The following is a 16,009-nucleotide window of genomic DNA, read 5'->3' as shown; positions in this document are numbered from 1 at the left end:
TATCAAAATTAAGAACCCAATAATAGTGGGGGATTTCAATTATCCCCATATTGACTGGGAACATTTCACTTCAGGACAAAATGCAGAGATAAAATTTCTCGATATTTTAAATGACTGCTTCATGGAGCAGCTGGTACGGGAACCCACAAGGGGAGAGGCAACTCTAGATTTAATCCTGAGTGGAGCGCAGGAGCTGGTCCAAGAGGTAACTATAGCAGGACCGCTTGGAAATAGTGACCATAATACAATAGCATTCAACATCCCTGTGGTGGGAAGAACATCTCAACTGCCCAACACTGTGGCCTTTAATTTCAAAAGGGGGAACTATACAAAAATGAGGGGGTTAGTTAGACAAAAGTTAAAAGGTACAGTGACGAAAGTGAAATCCCTGCAAGCTGCATGGGCGCTTTTTAAAGACACCATAATAGAGGCCCAACTTCAATGTATACCCCAAATTAAGAAACATAGTAAAAGAACTAAAAAAGAGCCACGGTGGCTCAACAACCATGTAAAAGAAGCAGTGAGAGATAAAAAGACTTCCTTTAAAAAGTGGAAGTCAAATCCTAGTGAGGCAAATAGAAAGGAGCACAAACACTGCCAACATAAGTGCAAGAGTGTAATAAGAAAAGCCAAAGAGGAGTTTGAAGAACGGCTAGGCAAAAACTCCAAAGGTAATAACAAAATGTTTTTTAAGTACATCAGAAGCAGGAAGCCTGCTAAACAACCAGTGGGGCCCCTTGATGATCGAGATACAAAAGGAGCGCTTAAAGATGATAAAGGCATTGCGGAGAAACTAAATGGATTCTTTGCTTCAGTCTTCACGACTGAGGATGTTAGGGAGATTCCCAAAGCTGAGCTGGCTTTTGTAGGTGACAAATCTGAGGAACTGTCACAGATTGAAGTGTCACTAGAGGAGGTTTTGGAATTAATTGATAAACTCAACATTAACAAGTCACCAGGACCAGATGGCATTCACCCAAGAGTTCTGAAAGAACTCAAATGTGAAGTTGCGGAACTATTAACTAAGGTTTGTAACCTGCCCTTTAAATCGGCTTCGGTACCCAATGACTGGAAGTTAGCTAATGTAACGCCAATATTTAAAAAGGGCTCTAGAGGTGATCTCGGCAATTACAGACCGGTAAGTCTAACGTCGGTACCGGGCAAATTAGTTGAAACAATAGATAAAAATAAAATTGTCAGACACATAGAAAAACATAAACTGTTGAGCAATAGTCAACATGGTTTCTGTAAGGGGAAATCGTGTCTTGCTAATCTGTTAGAGTTCTTTGAAGGGGTCAACAAACATGTGGAGAAGGGGGATCCGGTGGACATAGTGTACTTAGATTTCCAGAAAGCCTTTGACAAGGTCCCTCACCAAAGGCTCTTACGTAAATTCAGCTGTCATGGGATAAAAAGGAAGGTCCTTTCATGCACTGAGAACTGATTAAAAGACAGGGAACAAAGGAATTAATGGTAAATCCTCAGAATGGAGAGGGGTAACTAGTGGTGTTCCCCAAGGGTCAGTCCTAGGACTAGGGCTTTAAACTAGGTTCACCGGGGGAAGGAGACCAAAGCCCCGAGGTAAGTGGGGAAGTGGGATTCCGGGAGGAAGCACAAGCAGGAGACAGCAAGAGGGGAGGACTCCTGTCTCAGACCGAGAAAGCCGGACAATCAGCGAGTTATCTTAAGTGCCTATACACAAATGCAAGAAGCCTGGGGAACAAGCAGGGAGAACTAGAAGTCCTGGCACAGTCAGGGAATTATGATGTAATTGGAATAACAGAGACTTGGTGGGGTGACTCACATGATTGGAGTACTGTCATGGATGGATATAAACTGTTCAGGAAGGACAGGCAGGGCAGAAAAGGTGGGGGAGTTGCGTTGTACGTAAGAGAGCAGTATGACTGCTCAGAGCTCCAGTATGAAACTGCAGAAAAACCTGAGAGTCTCTGGATTAAATTTAGAAGTATGAACAACAAGGGTAATATCGTGGTGGGAGTCTGCTACAGACCACCGGACCAGGGGGATGAGGTGGACGAGGCTTTCTTCCAGCAACTAACAGAAGTTGCTAGATCACAGGCCCTGGTTCTCATGGGTGACTTTAATCACCCCGATATCTGCTGGGAGAGCAATACAGCAGTGCACAGACAATCCAGGAAGTTTCTGGAAAGCGTAGGGGACAATTTCCTGGTGCAAGTGCCGGAGGAACCAACTAGGGGAAAATCTCTTCTTGACCTGCTGCTCACAAACAGGGAAGAAATAGTAGAGGAAGGAATAGTGGATGGGAACCTGGGAGGCAGTGACCATGAGATGGTCGAGTTCAGGATCCTGACACAAGGAAGAAAGGAGAGCAGTAGAACAGAGACCCTGGACTTCAGAAAAGCAGACTTCGACTCCCTCAGGGAAGTGATGGGCAAGGTCCCCTGGGAGGAGAATATGACGGGGAAAGGAGTCGAGGAAAGCTGGCTGTATTTTAAAGAAACCTTATTGAGGTTGCAGGAACAAACCATCCCGATGTGTAGGAAGAAAAGTAAATATGGCAGGCGACCAGCTTGGCTCAACAGTGAAATCCTTGCTCGTCTTAAACACAAAAAAACAGCTTACAAGAAGTGGAAGATTGGACAAATAACCAGGGAGGAGTATAAAAGTATTGCCCAGGCATGCAGGAGTGAAATTAGGAAGGCCAAATCACACTAGGAGTTGCAGCTAGCGCCCAGCCCAATTGGCCCCTTGCCCTGCCCAGCCTGAGACACCCCAGAGCCAGCGCCCAGCCCCCTCGGCCCCTCGCTCTGCCCAGCCTGCAGCTAGCCGGAGATGTTAGGAATAACGTCACACGAGGGTGCTAAAGGAGTTGACCGATGAGATTGCAGAGCCATTGGCCATTATCTTTGAATAATCATGGCGATTGGGGGAGGTCCCAGATGACTGGAAAAAAGCTAATGTAGTGCCCATCTTTAAAAAAGGCAAGAAGGAAGATCCAGGGAACTACAGGCCAGTCAGTCACACCTCAGTCCCTGGAAAAATCATGGAACAGGTCCTCAAGGAATCAATTCTGAACCACTTAAAGGAGGGGAAAGTGATCAGGAACAGTCAGCATGGATTCACCAAGGGCAAGTCATGCCTGACTAACCTAATTGCCTTCTATGAGGAGATAACCGGCTCTGTGGATGAGGGGAAAGCAGTGGATGTGCTATTTCTGGACTTTAGCAAAGCTTTTGATACAGTCTCCCACAGTACTCTTGCCAGCAAGTTAAAGAAGTCTGGGCTGGATGAATGGACGGTAAGGTGGATAGAAAACTGGCTAGATGGTCGGGCTAAACGGGTAGTGATCAATGGTTCCATGTCTAGTTGGCAGCCGGTATCAAGTGGAGTGCCCCAAGGGTCGGTGCTGGGGCCGGTTTTGTTCAATATCTTCATTAACGATCTGGAGGATGGTGTGGACTGCACCCTTAGCAAGTTTGCAGATGACACTAAGCTGGGAGGAGTGGTTGATACGCTGGAGGGTAGGGCTAGGATACAGAGGGACCTAGACAAATTAGAGGATTGGGCCAAAAGAAATATGAGGAGGTTCAACAAGGACAAGTGCAGAGTCCTGCACTTAGGATGGAAGAATCCCATGCACTGCTACAGACTAGGGACCGAATGGCTGGGCAGCAGTTCTGCAGAAAAGGACCTAGGGGTTATGGTGGACGAAAAGCTGAATATGAGTCAACAGTGTGCCCTTGTTGCCAAGAAGGCTAACGGCATTTTGGGTTGTATAAGTAGGGGCATTTCCAGCAGATCGAGGGATGTGATCATTCCCCTCTACTCAGCACTGGTGAGGCCTCATTTGGAGTACTGTGTCCAGTTTTGGGCCCCAGACTACAAGAAGGATGTGGATAAATTGGAGAGAGTCCAGCGGAGGGCAACAAAAATGATTAGGGGGCTGGAGCACATGTCTTATGAGGAGAGGCTGAGGGAACTGGGATTGTTTAGTCTGCAGAAGAGAAGAATGAGGGGAGATTTGATAGCTGCTTTCAACTACCTGAAAGGGGGTTCCAAAGAGGATGGATCTAGACTGTTCTCAGTGGTAGAAGATGACAGAACAAGGAGTAATGGTCTCAAGTTGCAGAGGGGGAGGTTTAGGTTGGACATTAGGAAAAACTTTTTCACTAGTAGGGTGGTGAAGCACTGGAATGGGTTCCCTAGGGAGGTGGTGGAATCTCCTTCCTTAGAGGTTTTTAAGGTCAGGCTTGACAAAGCCCTGGCTGGGATGATTTAGTTGGGTTTGGTCCTGCTTTGAGCAGGGGGTTGGACTAGATGACCTCCTGAGGTCCCTTCCAACCCTAAGATTCTATGATTCCATGATTCTATGATTGGCCTGACCCAGTATGACCATTCTTATGTAAAAATTAATTATAGTAATAAAAATGTTTAGTACAGAAACTCCCCAACATAATGACCACTCAAGATAGCAATGATGTGAGATAACAACCTTGGCAAATAATGCATTTTAAAAATCTTGGCCTACTAGGAAACATATATATGTAAGTTTCCATTCCCAGTCACAAATCTAGCATTGTGGAGCAAAGTCACTATGTTTATTTAACGTGCCCCTCACTTTTCCCTCCACCGCACCCCACTCACCAGTGTTGTCCTTGGTCAGTGGAGACTCAGAGTTCAGAGGTTCTTTCACGTGAGTACACCTCCCAGGTTGGGGGCAAGAAGGCACCTTGCTCGTTCCTCCAGCTGCTCACCCCTCGCTTTAGCCACGGCTATTCGTTGTGCCACTGTTCAGTCCACCACTCTGTTGCCAATGGCCCTGCTGTCACAGAGTCCCCGGGCGATGCTCTGGAACTGCTCCCCACCAAGCCAGGCAGGACTTTGGGAGCCTCCTCTCCCTTGGAGCAGCCTGTCTCCAGGGCAAGAAGCTCACACGGCTTCACCTCCTGGGTCTCTCCTTGGAGCATTCAGCATCCTCTGCCCCTCCGTGCGCTTCCCCCAGCGAGTCCGCCCAGGTGGGGTCCTGGGGAAGCCAGAGGGTCCTGCCCCCCCACTTCGCAGTCAGACGTGACTCTCAGCCAGCCAGTAACACAGAGGTTTATTCGATGGCAGGAACAGGGTCTAAAACAGAGCTTGTAGGTACAGAGAACAGGACCCCTCAGCCGGGTCCATTCTGGGGGGCAGTGAGCCAGACCCCCACGTCTGCCCCTCATGCCTCGTCCCCAGCCAGCTCCAGACTGAAACCCCCTCCAGCCCCTCCTCTCTGCTCTGTTCCTTTCCTGGGCCAGGAGGTCACCTGACCTCTTTATTCTCCCCCACATTTAGCATCCCCTTGAAGGGGGGGAAGGGCCTGGCCATTAGTTGCCAGGCGACAGAGGGTCGGCCAGGAGCTGAGGCCCCACCACAATATTCAGAGGGAACATTAAGAACAGCCCCATTTTGTCACACCTGCACAGTCACCTTCTGCTGCTACCTACCACTGTGACCTCTGCGAGTTGGTCTCTTGAGGCTCCACCAGCTCTCAGTGATTTCAGCTGAGCTCTCAGTGTGGGAACCTCACTGCTAGTGCAGTCTGGGCTGTCTCTTCCACAGAAACACTGTCTCACAGCAGGACTAAGTTAGACCTGATTATCAGTGATTTCAGCTGCAGTGTTCACTTAACAGAATAAAAGACTCTCTATGGAGCTGTCTTTAAACAGTGGAGAAGGACAGGTCTCCACCCTCTCTCGATGCCCTCAGTCAGCACAGGCTAAGTACAGGTGTCATAACTATAAAGGGAAGGGAACAGTCCTCCTGTGTACAATACTATAAAATCCCTTCTGGCCAGAGACACCAAAATCCTTTTACCGGTAACGGGTTAAGAAGCTCAGGTAACCTGGCTGACACCTGACCCAGAGGACCAATAAGGGGACAAGATATTTTCAAATCTTGCTGGGGGGAGGCTTTTGTTTGTGCTCTTTGTTTTGGGGGTTGTTCGCTCTTGGGGCTAAGAGGGACCAGACATCAATCCAGGCTCTCCAAATCTTTCTGAACCAGTCTCTCATATTTCAAACTTGTAAGTAACAGCCAGGCAAGGCATGTTAGGTTTATGTTTGTTTTCTCAACTTGTAAATGTTCCTTTTTGCTAAAAGGGTTTACCTCTGTTTGCTGTAACTGTGAACCTAAGGCTAGAGGGGGTTCCTCTGGGCTCTATGAATCTCATTAACCTGTAAAGTTATTTTCCATCCTGATTTTTACAGAGATGATTTTTACCTTTCTTTCTTTATTTAAAAACCTTCTTTTTAAGAACCTGATTGATTTTTCTTTGTTTTAAGATCCAAGGGGGTTGGATCTGGACTCAGCAGGAATTGGTGGGGGGAAAGGAGGATGAATGGTTAATTTCTCCTTGTTTTAAGATCCAAGGGTTTGGATCATTGTTCACCAGGAACTTGGTGGAGAAGTCTCTCAAGGCTACCCAGGGAAGGGTTATAGTACTTGGGAGGGAGATATTCGGGGGTGGGGTGGGTATACAGAGTTTCCCAAATGATTCATAAATAATTTGGGTGGTGGCAGCAAAACCACATCTAAGGTGGTAGTTAAGCTTAGAGGTTCTCATGCAGGCCCCCACATCTGTACCCTAGAGTTCAGAGTGGGGAAGGATCCTTGACAACAGTCCTACTGCCCTTTACTCACACAGTAAGAAGAACATTTCATCCCCTCCACCCACCTGCATTCAAATGATTTGTAACCCAACCCCAGCCAAAATCTGTCACTGGAGCAACACAGCTCTGTGTGCTGGCTCCCTAGGTAGATTAGGTGTGAATGTAAATACAGTCTGGGCCTGAAGCCTTTCCCCCAACCCCAGCTCATCACTAGGTGCCAGGGAGAGCTCCTTAGACTTTGCTTACAAATCATCATCTGAAATTATTAGGTTGGCCAACATCACCGCAATGAATGTCATAAAAACAACAGCTGGATAAGAAAGCTAGTCTATGTTCAGACTGTTCAGATACATGTATTTTATCAGACACTCTATATGCTTTTAAAGTGTGTATTAATGTTTCAATTTCAATTCAAATTTCCAAACAGTCACTAAATTGGCAACACTGCATGTAACCAGTTCACAAAACTCTGTGTGTGTGTGTGTGTGTGTGCGGGGGCGGGGGTGTTGGGGAAATTCAGGGGGTGTGTAGGGAAATCACTGCTCTGGACATTTACACCTGGCATGGGTCCCAGCATTGCTGGTCACACATCTCACTTTCACTTTCACTTTCACCCTCTCCCAAAGCCTGTGCTTGCTTCTGGGAATTCAGCTACTAAGGGGAAATGAAACAAACAAAAGATGAAAATGACGATCCCACTTATGAGCTGTTCGCGGGGAGTACAAAGCTCACAGGGCTCCCTATCAGCTGTGAGGTCCCAAGCTATAAACAAAGCTCACCAGAGAGAGGCACAGCTGACAGCTGCGGTCACCTTCCACTCCAGAGATGATAAAGAAGATCAGCTTCACGGTGGCTCTGGGGCTGGCATCCCTGGGGGCTTTGTCAGGGCAGAAGGTTCGTCTCAGGCTGGGGCAGGGCGAGGGGCCGAGGGGGCTGGGCGCTGGCTCTGGGGTGTCTCAGGCCGGGCAGGGTGAGGGGCCGAAGGGGCTGGGCGCTGGCTCTGGGATGTTTCAGGCCGGGCAGGGTGAGGGGCCGAGGGGGCTGGGCGCTGGCTCTGGGGTGTCTCAAGCTGGGCAGGGTGAGGGGCGGAGGGGGCTGGGCGCTGGCTCTGGGGTGTCTCAGGCTGGGCAGGGTGAGGGGCCGAGGGGGCTGGGCGCTGGCTCTGGGGTGTCTCAGGCTGGGCAGGGCGAGGGGCCGAGGGGGCTGGGGGCTGGCTCTGGGGTGTCTCAGGCCGGGCAGGGTGAGGGGCCGAGGGGGCTGGGCGCTGGCTCTGGGGTGTCTCAGGCCGGGCAGGGTGAGGGGCCGAGGGGGCTGGGCGCTGGCTCTGGGGTGTCTCAGGCTGGGCAGGGCGAGGGGCCGAGGGGGCTGGGCGCTGGCTCTGGGGTGTCTCAGGCCGGGGCAGGGTGAGGGGCCGAGGGGGCTGGGTGCTGGCTCTGGGGTGTCTCAGGCTGGGCAGGGTGAGGGGCCGAGGGGGCTGGGTGCTGGCTCTGGGGTGTCTCAGGCTGGGCAGGGTGAGGGGCCGAGGGGGCTGGGCGCTGGCTCTGGCACATCTAAGGCTCTTGGTCCTGCAGTGACTGGGATTCACTTTCAGTTGGGGTTTTATCCGGGTTGGGGGACACCCCCAAGGGATCAATGGCCTTGGGTGGGGGAGTCTTCAGACGCTGTTTCTGGAGAAGGAGGCCCCAGTGGTGGAGGGAGATTTGCTGGGTTCTTCCCCTCTCTGGGGCAGGCAGTAGGAGTTTGAGGCCGGGGAGTGAGAGGTGATGGGGACAGGCACTGCACTGACACTTGGGGAAGGTGAGAACCGGGTGTGTCCTCTTGCCTCCCCCACAGCCCATGCAGGGATTTCACCCCATGAATAGCTTATGTACAAGCTTTAAAATCTTTAACAATATGTGGGGTCCCTCAACCAAGCAGGATGCTCAGTACAACGGGCTAGAAGCAGCAGGCTTAGTTCTTCACACGACTCACAGTCAACCTGTGGAACTCCTCGCCAGAGGATGTTGTGAAGGCCAAGACTATAACAGGGTTAAAAAAAGAACTAGGTAAGTTCATGGAGGACGGGTCCATCAATAGCTATTAGCCAGGATGGGCAGGGATGGTGTCCCTGGCCTCTGTTTGCCAGAAGCTGGGAATGGGCAACAGGGGAGGGATCACTTGATGATTCCCTGCTCTGTTCATTCCCTCTGGGGCACGTGGCAGTGGCCACTGTCAGCCAATAGGATACTGGGCTGGATGGGCCTTGGTGTGACCCAGTCTGGCTGTTCTGATGTTCTTAACCCCCGTGTTACTCAAGTCATCAGCGTTAAAAGCAAGATTGAGCAATTCCTTCCAATCAGAAAACCCTGTTCTGTCCTTCAGCAGCACCTTGGGTCTCGGCCTCCAGCCTGAGAGTCCCTGACTCTGCGTAGTCAGGGATGGCCTGGCTGGAGATGGGACAGTGGGCGGGTGGGCCAGGGCTCGGAGGTGGCAGGAGCATCCTCTCTTGCAGGGGCTTGGCTGGCTGGTTCCTGCTCCCATGCTCAGGGCCTGACAGCACCACATGTGGGGTTGGGACGGCATTTCCCCCAGGTCAGCTTGTACGGACCCTGGGGGGTTTCTCTTTCCTCTGCAGCGTGCGGCCTTGGGCATGGTGCCTCTCGGCGCCTCCTGGCCTCTGCCTGCGGCACGTAACAGCCTGGTCTCCTGGGGCTGCAAGACTTTGCTCTCATTTCCGTTGTTGGGGTTTAGTGGGTGGTGCTGGGTGGGTCGGTGGCCGGTGGCCAGTGACCAGGGCCGGCTCCAGACCCCAGCGCGCGCTTGGGGTGGCGTCCCGCGGAAGGGCGGCAGACGGCCCCGGTGGACCTCCTGCAGATGTGCCTGCAGAGGGTCCGCTGGTCTCGCGGCTCCGGTGGAGCATCCGCAGGTGTGCCTACGGGAGGTCCACCGGAGCCACGGGACCGGCGACCACTAGAGCGCCCCCCGCGGCGTGCCGCCCTGCTTGGAGCGGCGGAAATCCTAGAGCCGCCCCTGCCAGTGACACCCGGCAGGACCCTTCTGGCTTTAAACGCTGTGTCTCCATGGGCAAAATATTGGCCCCGGGGGCGTGTCCAAGGTGTGGGCACCAACTTGCATTTCCAGGAGCAGCAGCACCGGGGCGCTGGCTGGTTCGCTGAGTGTCTGCCCAGGAAAGCAGCTGCTTTTCTCTGCTCTCTTTAACAGCTGCTTTGCCAGGAAGATGGAAATGTCACAGAGGGAAAGAAACGCGCTGAGGAGGAGAGAGCCACAAAGAAAACAAAACCCCGGCCTGGACCGACCCCTGGGCAGCAAAGACGGGCAGCAAGCAGCAAGGTAACCTCAGCCTCTGGCCCGTGCTGCCCAGGCCCCAGCTGGGACCCGGCTGCATCCCAGGATGCCCGGCTGCCCGGGTAGCTTGGGGCTTTGCCTCCCCCGCCCCCGCCCGCGGCCAGGCTCAATCCCAGGGGGGGGGCTGGGGCTGGTAGCGAGGGTGCACCAGCCTGGTGGCCAGTACGCTACGGGAAGGGCCGTAAGGACCACGCTGCAGAGGAGGGAGCCGGTTTCAGGACACAGGCTGCAGGTCCAGAGCGCGACTGACCTTGGCGAGCAGGTGGCAGCCCAGCCTTGCTTACGGGGTGGAGTGACGTCACCCTGCACGTGGGACGAACGCAGCTGGGCCCTTGCGCAGGCCGGTCACAGCCTGGGGCCAGAGAGAACGGAGCTGGGATTGCAGCGGGGTCCCTCCCCCTTTCCCAGCCGGGTGGCAGGGCGGAAGCCGCTCAGTGCTGTGTGCTTAGTGCTGCCTGTGCTCTCCGCACAGAGCGGTGCTGGGCTGGTACGCTGGATAGACGCCTGAGGCCAGGCTCCTGCACGGCGCACAGAGCCGCTGGCAGCCCGGGGTCCCCTGTGCAGCCCTGCTCTGGGGAACAGGCAGGGTGGGAGGGTCACACAGGCGGGACGTTGGTTTGCCGGGCTGAGGCTGAAAGCTGGGGGGGGGGCGGGGGGTGAGGCCTCCCCCAGGACGGGTGGTGAGCGGGGGCAGGGGCACCAGTGAGCAGCATCACTGAGTCAGAAAATGCCCCGTGTGTGCCCGCTCACAGGGCCACCGTGCGGCCTGGGGAATGAGCCCTAATGCTCACGGGGAGACCCTGGTCCCCTCCTCCTTGGGCTCCTTGCTGGCCTGTCTCCCTGTCTTCATTTTCATTCATCCTGCCAGCTCTGGGAGCAGGGGTCCGTCGCGCCGCACGTTCGCAGTCGGCTCGGTTCGTACGTTAGAGCCCAGCTCACAGCATGCCCGGCCCTGAGCACAGACCCAACCAGTCATAGACAGACGTGGTGCTACAGAAGGGCTAAGATCCCGCAGCTGATGGAAATTATCAATGAAATTTATTGGAAAGCAAAAGTTAGACAGAAAAATGTGAATGAAAGTTGGGAGTTGGTAAAAAAGAGTTTCCTACCTGGGCAGTAAGAGATGATTTCACAGCTGCAGAAGAGGCAGCTCCTGCTAAGAGCTCAGCCTGCTGCCGTGGGGAAATGAATATACCGTGTGTCTATAACAATGGGGAAAGGGGAAGGAGATAGCAATCACTATTCATTAGAAGTTATGACGGGAAGAAAATTCATAAGGGAAGCTAAAGACATCGGGGGCTAATCCGTGCCTGGCAAGACTGAGGATAATGAGGAGTTATTTAAATATAGGCCAGACCTGTTACTGGGGCTTGCGGTTTCACCACACCAAGTGTTCAGCCACCCCAGCCCCCAGAAATACTGAGACTGGCATTAAACTCACGAGCTGTTTATAAATCAGGAGTTCCGCCGTCTCTGTCCTGCGTTCGGGGCTCTCGAGGGCACGGCTCCGGCTAAGCATCTGACCCCACAGTGCTGTGTGCAGGGCACCGATCCCGCCTGCCTGCCTGTTGAGCACGTTCCTCCCCTTTCAGTGCATCCTGACCGGCTTGTGGAAGAACGAGCTGGGCTCCAAGATGCAGATACAGGAAGTGAACAGTGATGGCACCTTCTCTGGCGAGTACCGCACGGCCGTGTCGCTCGCGCAGAGACCCATCCAACGCGCGCCCCTCAACGGGTCCCAGCACTTCGACGAGGCGGGGCAGCCGACATTTGGCTTTACCGTCAACTGGAAAAGCTTCTCAGGTAGGAGGCCCCAGGGGCTGCAGCACCCGGTGGGGGGCAGGGAGGGGATCTCGGCTCCCTCCCAATTCCTCCTGGGTCGGTCCATGGCCCCTCCCCAATCGTTGGTCCCTCCGCCTCTTCTTCCCTCTGCTGACTCGTGCCGTTTCTCGTGCTGCCCTTTGCCTGCCTCCCCTTCCCTCCTTTTGGGGCTCTGGGCACCAACCCTGGGCCTGGCCTTAGCAGTAATGGCCAGGACGCTGGGAACAAACATGCTCCGCCGGGACAGAAACAAGCCACCTGCCCCCACTGGCTCCCAGCGCTGGGGCCTGCTCTGCACACACCGCAGTGTCGGTAAGAGTGTGGAAGCATCACCCCGACCGACCCAGCTGGGCCGGCAAATCCCCCAGCGGAGAGGCAGCTGGCCCTGCAAAAAGTCCCTTTGCCAGCACAGTGTGTTTTGCTTGGGGAAGTGGCAGTGGCGTAGCCAGGTTCTAAGAGCAGGGGAGCGAACACATTAAAAAAAGGCGCCACCCACTGCGAAGCAGCAAAGGGAAAAAAAGAAAAACCCAAGTCTTGCCGCTTAAGACTGAAGAACCCGCCGCCGAATTACCCACCACCGAATTGCCGCCAAGGACCCGGAGCAACTGAAGAAACCCGCCGCCGAAGTGAGTGCCTGAGTGCTGCCGAAGACCTGGACGTGCTGGGAAGCGCCCCTGAATGAGTGCTCAGGGGAGCGGCCGCTCCCCCTGCTCCTCCCAGCTATGCTACTGGGAAGTGGTGCAGTGCTGTACCCTGGTAACACTCTGTGCGGGACACGGCCCGTTCTCCAGAGCCAGCTGAGACTATGGGAAGAACGAAGAACTTCCCCCGGTACTAGGAACCAGCACAAACCTTCCCATCTCCTGCTCCCAGGCCAGGCGTGTTTCTGGAAGCTGCCTTCTCTAGCGTAAATACAGAGCAACATGTATGCTTGTGACACTGCTGCCCATGGGAGCCAGCTGAGCTCACTCAATTAGGGTGAACGGCAAACAGAACAGGGCAGACAAACCCCAGACACTGGTGGTTATTCCAATACTTAGATTTACCACATCTTCTCTAGTATCTCACTGGTCACTTAGAAGTCCAAACCACGCAGTTCCCTTAAAGTGCCCAGCCTCAGGCCTCCATCCAGACACACACGTCAGATATGATGATGATTCCTGAAAATCTTCTCTCATCATACAAAAGAAAAGGTTCTTCCAACCCCAAAGGATCAGCCACACACCCAGGTCCAATTATAACTTAGATCTTACCCAAAATACATGCTTAGAACCAATTCTTATTAACTAAGCTAAAAATTATTAAAAAAGAAAAGAGAGAGTGTTGGTTAAAAGATCAATATACAGACAGACTTGAATTCAATTCTTGAGGTTCAGATGCACAGTAGAGATGAGCTTGTAGTTGCCAAAAGTCCTTTTAGAAATAGTCCAGAGGTTATAGTCCAGTGTCTATATTCAGGGTGACTCCAGTCAGTGACTGGGGATCTCAATCCTTATGGTTTAAGGTTTCCCCCTCTTGAAACCCAAAGCAGATCTGAGATGAAGCAGGATCGTGTCCCAGGGTCCTTATACATTTCCAGCAGCCTTTCGGCCTGAGAAAACAATAGGCTCAACTCCTTCTCCCAAACATCCTGGCAATTAGCACAGGGTAATTTACCCATTAAACAGTTCAGATACAGGTTACCACAACCTTCAAAGAGACACAGAGACAATAACACTATTTCACTCAAGTATCATCATAAATGTTAATATTCCTTTTTTGATCTTTGAATCAAAGCTCTAGCAATAGACAAGACTTGTTTGTTACATCCCAAGACCTGAGCAAACACCTCCCCTTCTACCTCTACCAATGCAGACTTGCATTTCAAAGCTCTGCTCATTTACAGATCTGCCTAACCAGTCTCTAAAGCTGGGCCCTGGGTCAGGTCAGTCTAGGAGGTAATTAACTCTTTCTGGCCCTGTTACTTTTCAATGAGATATTAGCTCACACTCCTAATGTCACAATGCTTTAAACCCCCAGAACGAGCCCCTCCTTGCGTCTCCCCCTGGGGAGGAGGTGAGAGGACAGCTGAGTAGTCACGCAGCTCCGTGCACTATGGGGACTCAGACACTATGGTGAGGAGCACTAGCCTACCCTGCTGGCACGGGGACTCTCTTACTGGCCCGGACACGGGCTGCGCTGTACTGATAGGGCCTTGGAGTCATCTCTCATTTTGACCCTAAGCTGTCTTGGGCTCGGTCTGGGGGCTGCACACACAGGCTGTGGGGATGCAGGGGGCAGCTCTGACTTTCACCTCAACTCCTGCTTCATTCCCTGGCAGACTCAACCACCGTCTTCACGGGCCAGTGCTTTGTGGATGAGAATGGGAAGGAGATTCTGGAAACCATGTGGCTGCTGCGAGAGAAGGCCGAAGCCAACGATGACTGGGGGGCGACCAGGTGGGTGACGGGACACAGGCTGCCCAGGAGTGAAGGTGCTGCTTGCAGAGCCGGGACTGCAGGGCCTGGCCCCGTCCCTGCTCCGAGCCCCTTACTCTGAGCCATTTATTGTGGTGGGCTGGCAGTGAGGGGGGAGCTGCCTTTCCTGCATGGTGCTGCTCCATGCCCCTCCCCGCACACATGCCGGGGTGGCTGCGGAGCCTGCAGGTGCCTTGTCTTTCTCAGTCCGCGCTGCCTGGCTCCTCTTAGTGTGAACATGGGGGGCGAGGGGTGGGGCTGCAGGGGGGCTGCCTGCCCTGGGGACACCAAGGGGAGCTGTGAGCGGGTGGCTGCTGGCTGAGCACCACGAGGATGTGCAGCCCGTGGAGCCCCTGGGTGCTGCTGGGTGGCTCTGAGGCCGTGCCAGTGTGGGGTGCCCACAGCCACGCTGCCTCCCTGGGCTGGGTGGCCGGGTGCCCCCCTGGGGTGGAGCCTGGAGGAATTGCCTGCCTGCCCCCTACCTGCCCCTGCATGGCGCGGCCGGGTGCCCCTGTGAGGTGGAGCCTGGAGGAGGTGCCTCTTTGGGCTTCGCTCCGTCTCAGATTAATGCACCTTGTGCCCTGCACCCCCCTATACCTCCCACCCCCCGTGCATGGGGCAGCCCCGAGCGCAGGCCCGTGCTGAGCCAGTAACCTCAGCTCTGCGCTTCCCTGCAGGGTCGGCAAAGACGTTTTCACCCGGATCAAGGGGCAGAACGTGGATGAATCTGTGAGGAGCGACGGTGCCCTGTGACCCAGCAGCACCGTGACCCTACTCTGCAGCCCCAGAGCTCCTGGCCCCCCCCACCTGGAATTGTTCTGGGCTCTCTCGAGGGCGTCTCGCCCGGTGTCAGGGCTGTTTGCTGGGCTGCAGAGGTGCCGTCTCTGTCTTCATCTCCCCTCGCTCTCCGGTTACCCCCCACACCTCCCCAGAGTCGCTGCCTGCGGCCCCCACGCTGCAGTTAAGTTCCTTTCCCAGTAAAGCTCTAGCGCGGGAGGCAAATGAATCTATCGCTCTTGGCTCTTGGGCTGAAGCTGTTGCTGAGCTGTGATTCCCACCTGCTCCTCCCTGGATTCCCTGGGAGGTCCTGGATTCTCTCCCATGAGCTGGGCCCTTCCTGGGACGCCCCTTGGTAGGTTCATCCCCTTGGTCCGCTCCGTTGCTCACTGGACACTCAGTAACAGATTTAGAAGTAGCCATTCTTCAACAAAAATACTTCAAAAACAGACTTCAAAGAGAAACTGCAGAGCTACAATTCATTAGCAAACTTAACATCATCAATTTGGGCTTGAATAGGACTGGGAGTGGCTGGCTCACTACAAAAGCAATTTCCCTCTTTTGGTATTGACACCTCCTCATCAGTTATTGGGAGTGGACCACATCCACCCCGACTGAGTTGGCCTTCAGCACTGGTTCTCCACTGGTAAGGTAACTCCCTTCTCTTCATGAGTCAGTGTATTCATGCCCGTATCTGTCATTTTCACTCCATGTATCCGAAGAAGTGGGGGTTTTACCCATGAAAGCTTATGCCCAAATAAATCTGTTTGTCTTTAAGGTGCCACGGACTCCTCAGTGTTTTTGTGGATACAGACTAACACAGCTACCCCCCGATACTCCTTTGCTCACTGCCCATCACTCTGCCCAGAGGCACCTGCTATAAGCCTGGACTCAGTTCAGCCTCGACTGTCCCTGGTGCTCTGATCTGGGAGCCCCTAGGCATCCCTGTTACCCCGATTCCCACCTATTTTGCTACTGAAATTTCCA

At 53.6% G+C, this 16,009-nt stretch overlaps 1 protein-coding gene across 1 annotated transcript; it reads left to right on the top strand.

Annotated features, from left to right (window-relative positions):
* Positions 1-7,291: 7,291 nt before the first annotated feature.
* Positions 7,292-15,130, top strand: LOC123372515 (avidin-like). Its single transcript, XM_045020658.1, has 5 exons — positions 7,292-7,517; positions 9,825-9,953; positions 11,561-11,771; positions 14,110-14,227; positions 14,923-15,130. Exons 1-5 carry the CDS (start codon positions 7,449-7,451, stop codon positions 14,996-14,998), a joined length of 603 nt encoding a protein of 200 aa, XP_044876593.1. The 5' UTR covers positions 7,292-7,448; the 3' UTR covers positions 14,999-15,130.
* Positions 15,131-16,009: the final 879 nt, after the last annotated feature.

Source organism: Mauremys mutica, chromosome 6, assembly GCF_020497125.1.
Source record: "Mauremys mutica isolate MM-2020 ecotype Southern chromosome 6, ASM2049712v1, whole genome shotgun sequence".
In the NCBI taxonomy this organism is placed as follows: domain Eukaryota; kingdom Metazoa; phylum Chordata; order Testudines; family Geoemydidae; genus Mauremys; species Mauremys mutica.
Note: the sequence above shows the minus strand (reverse complement) of the source record. Positions and strands in the feature narration are given on the sequence as shown.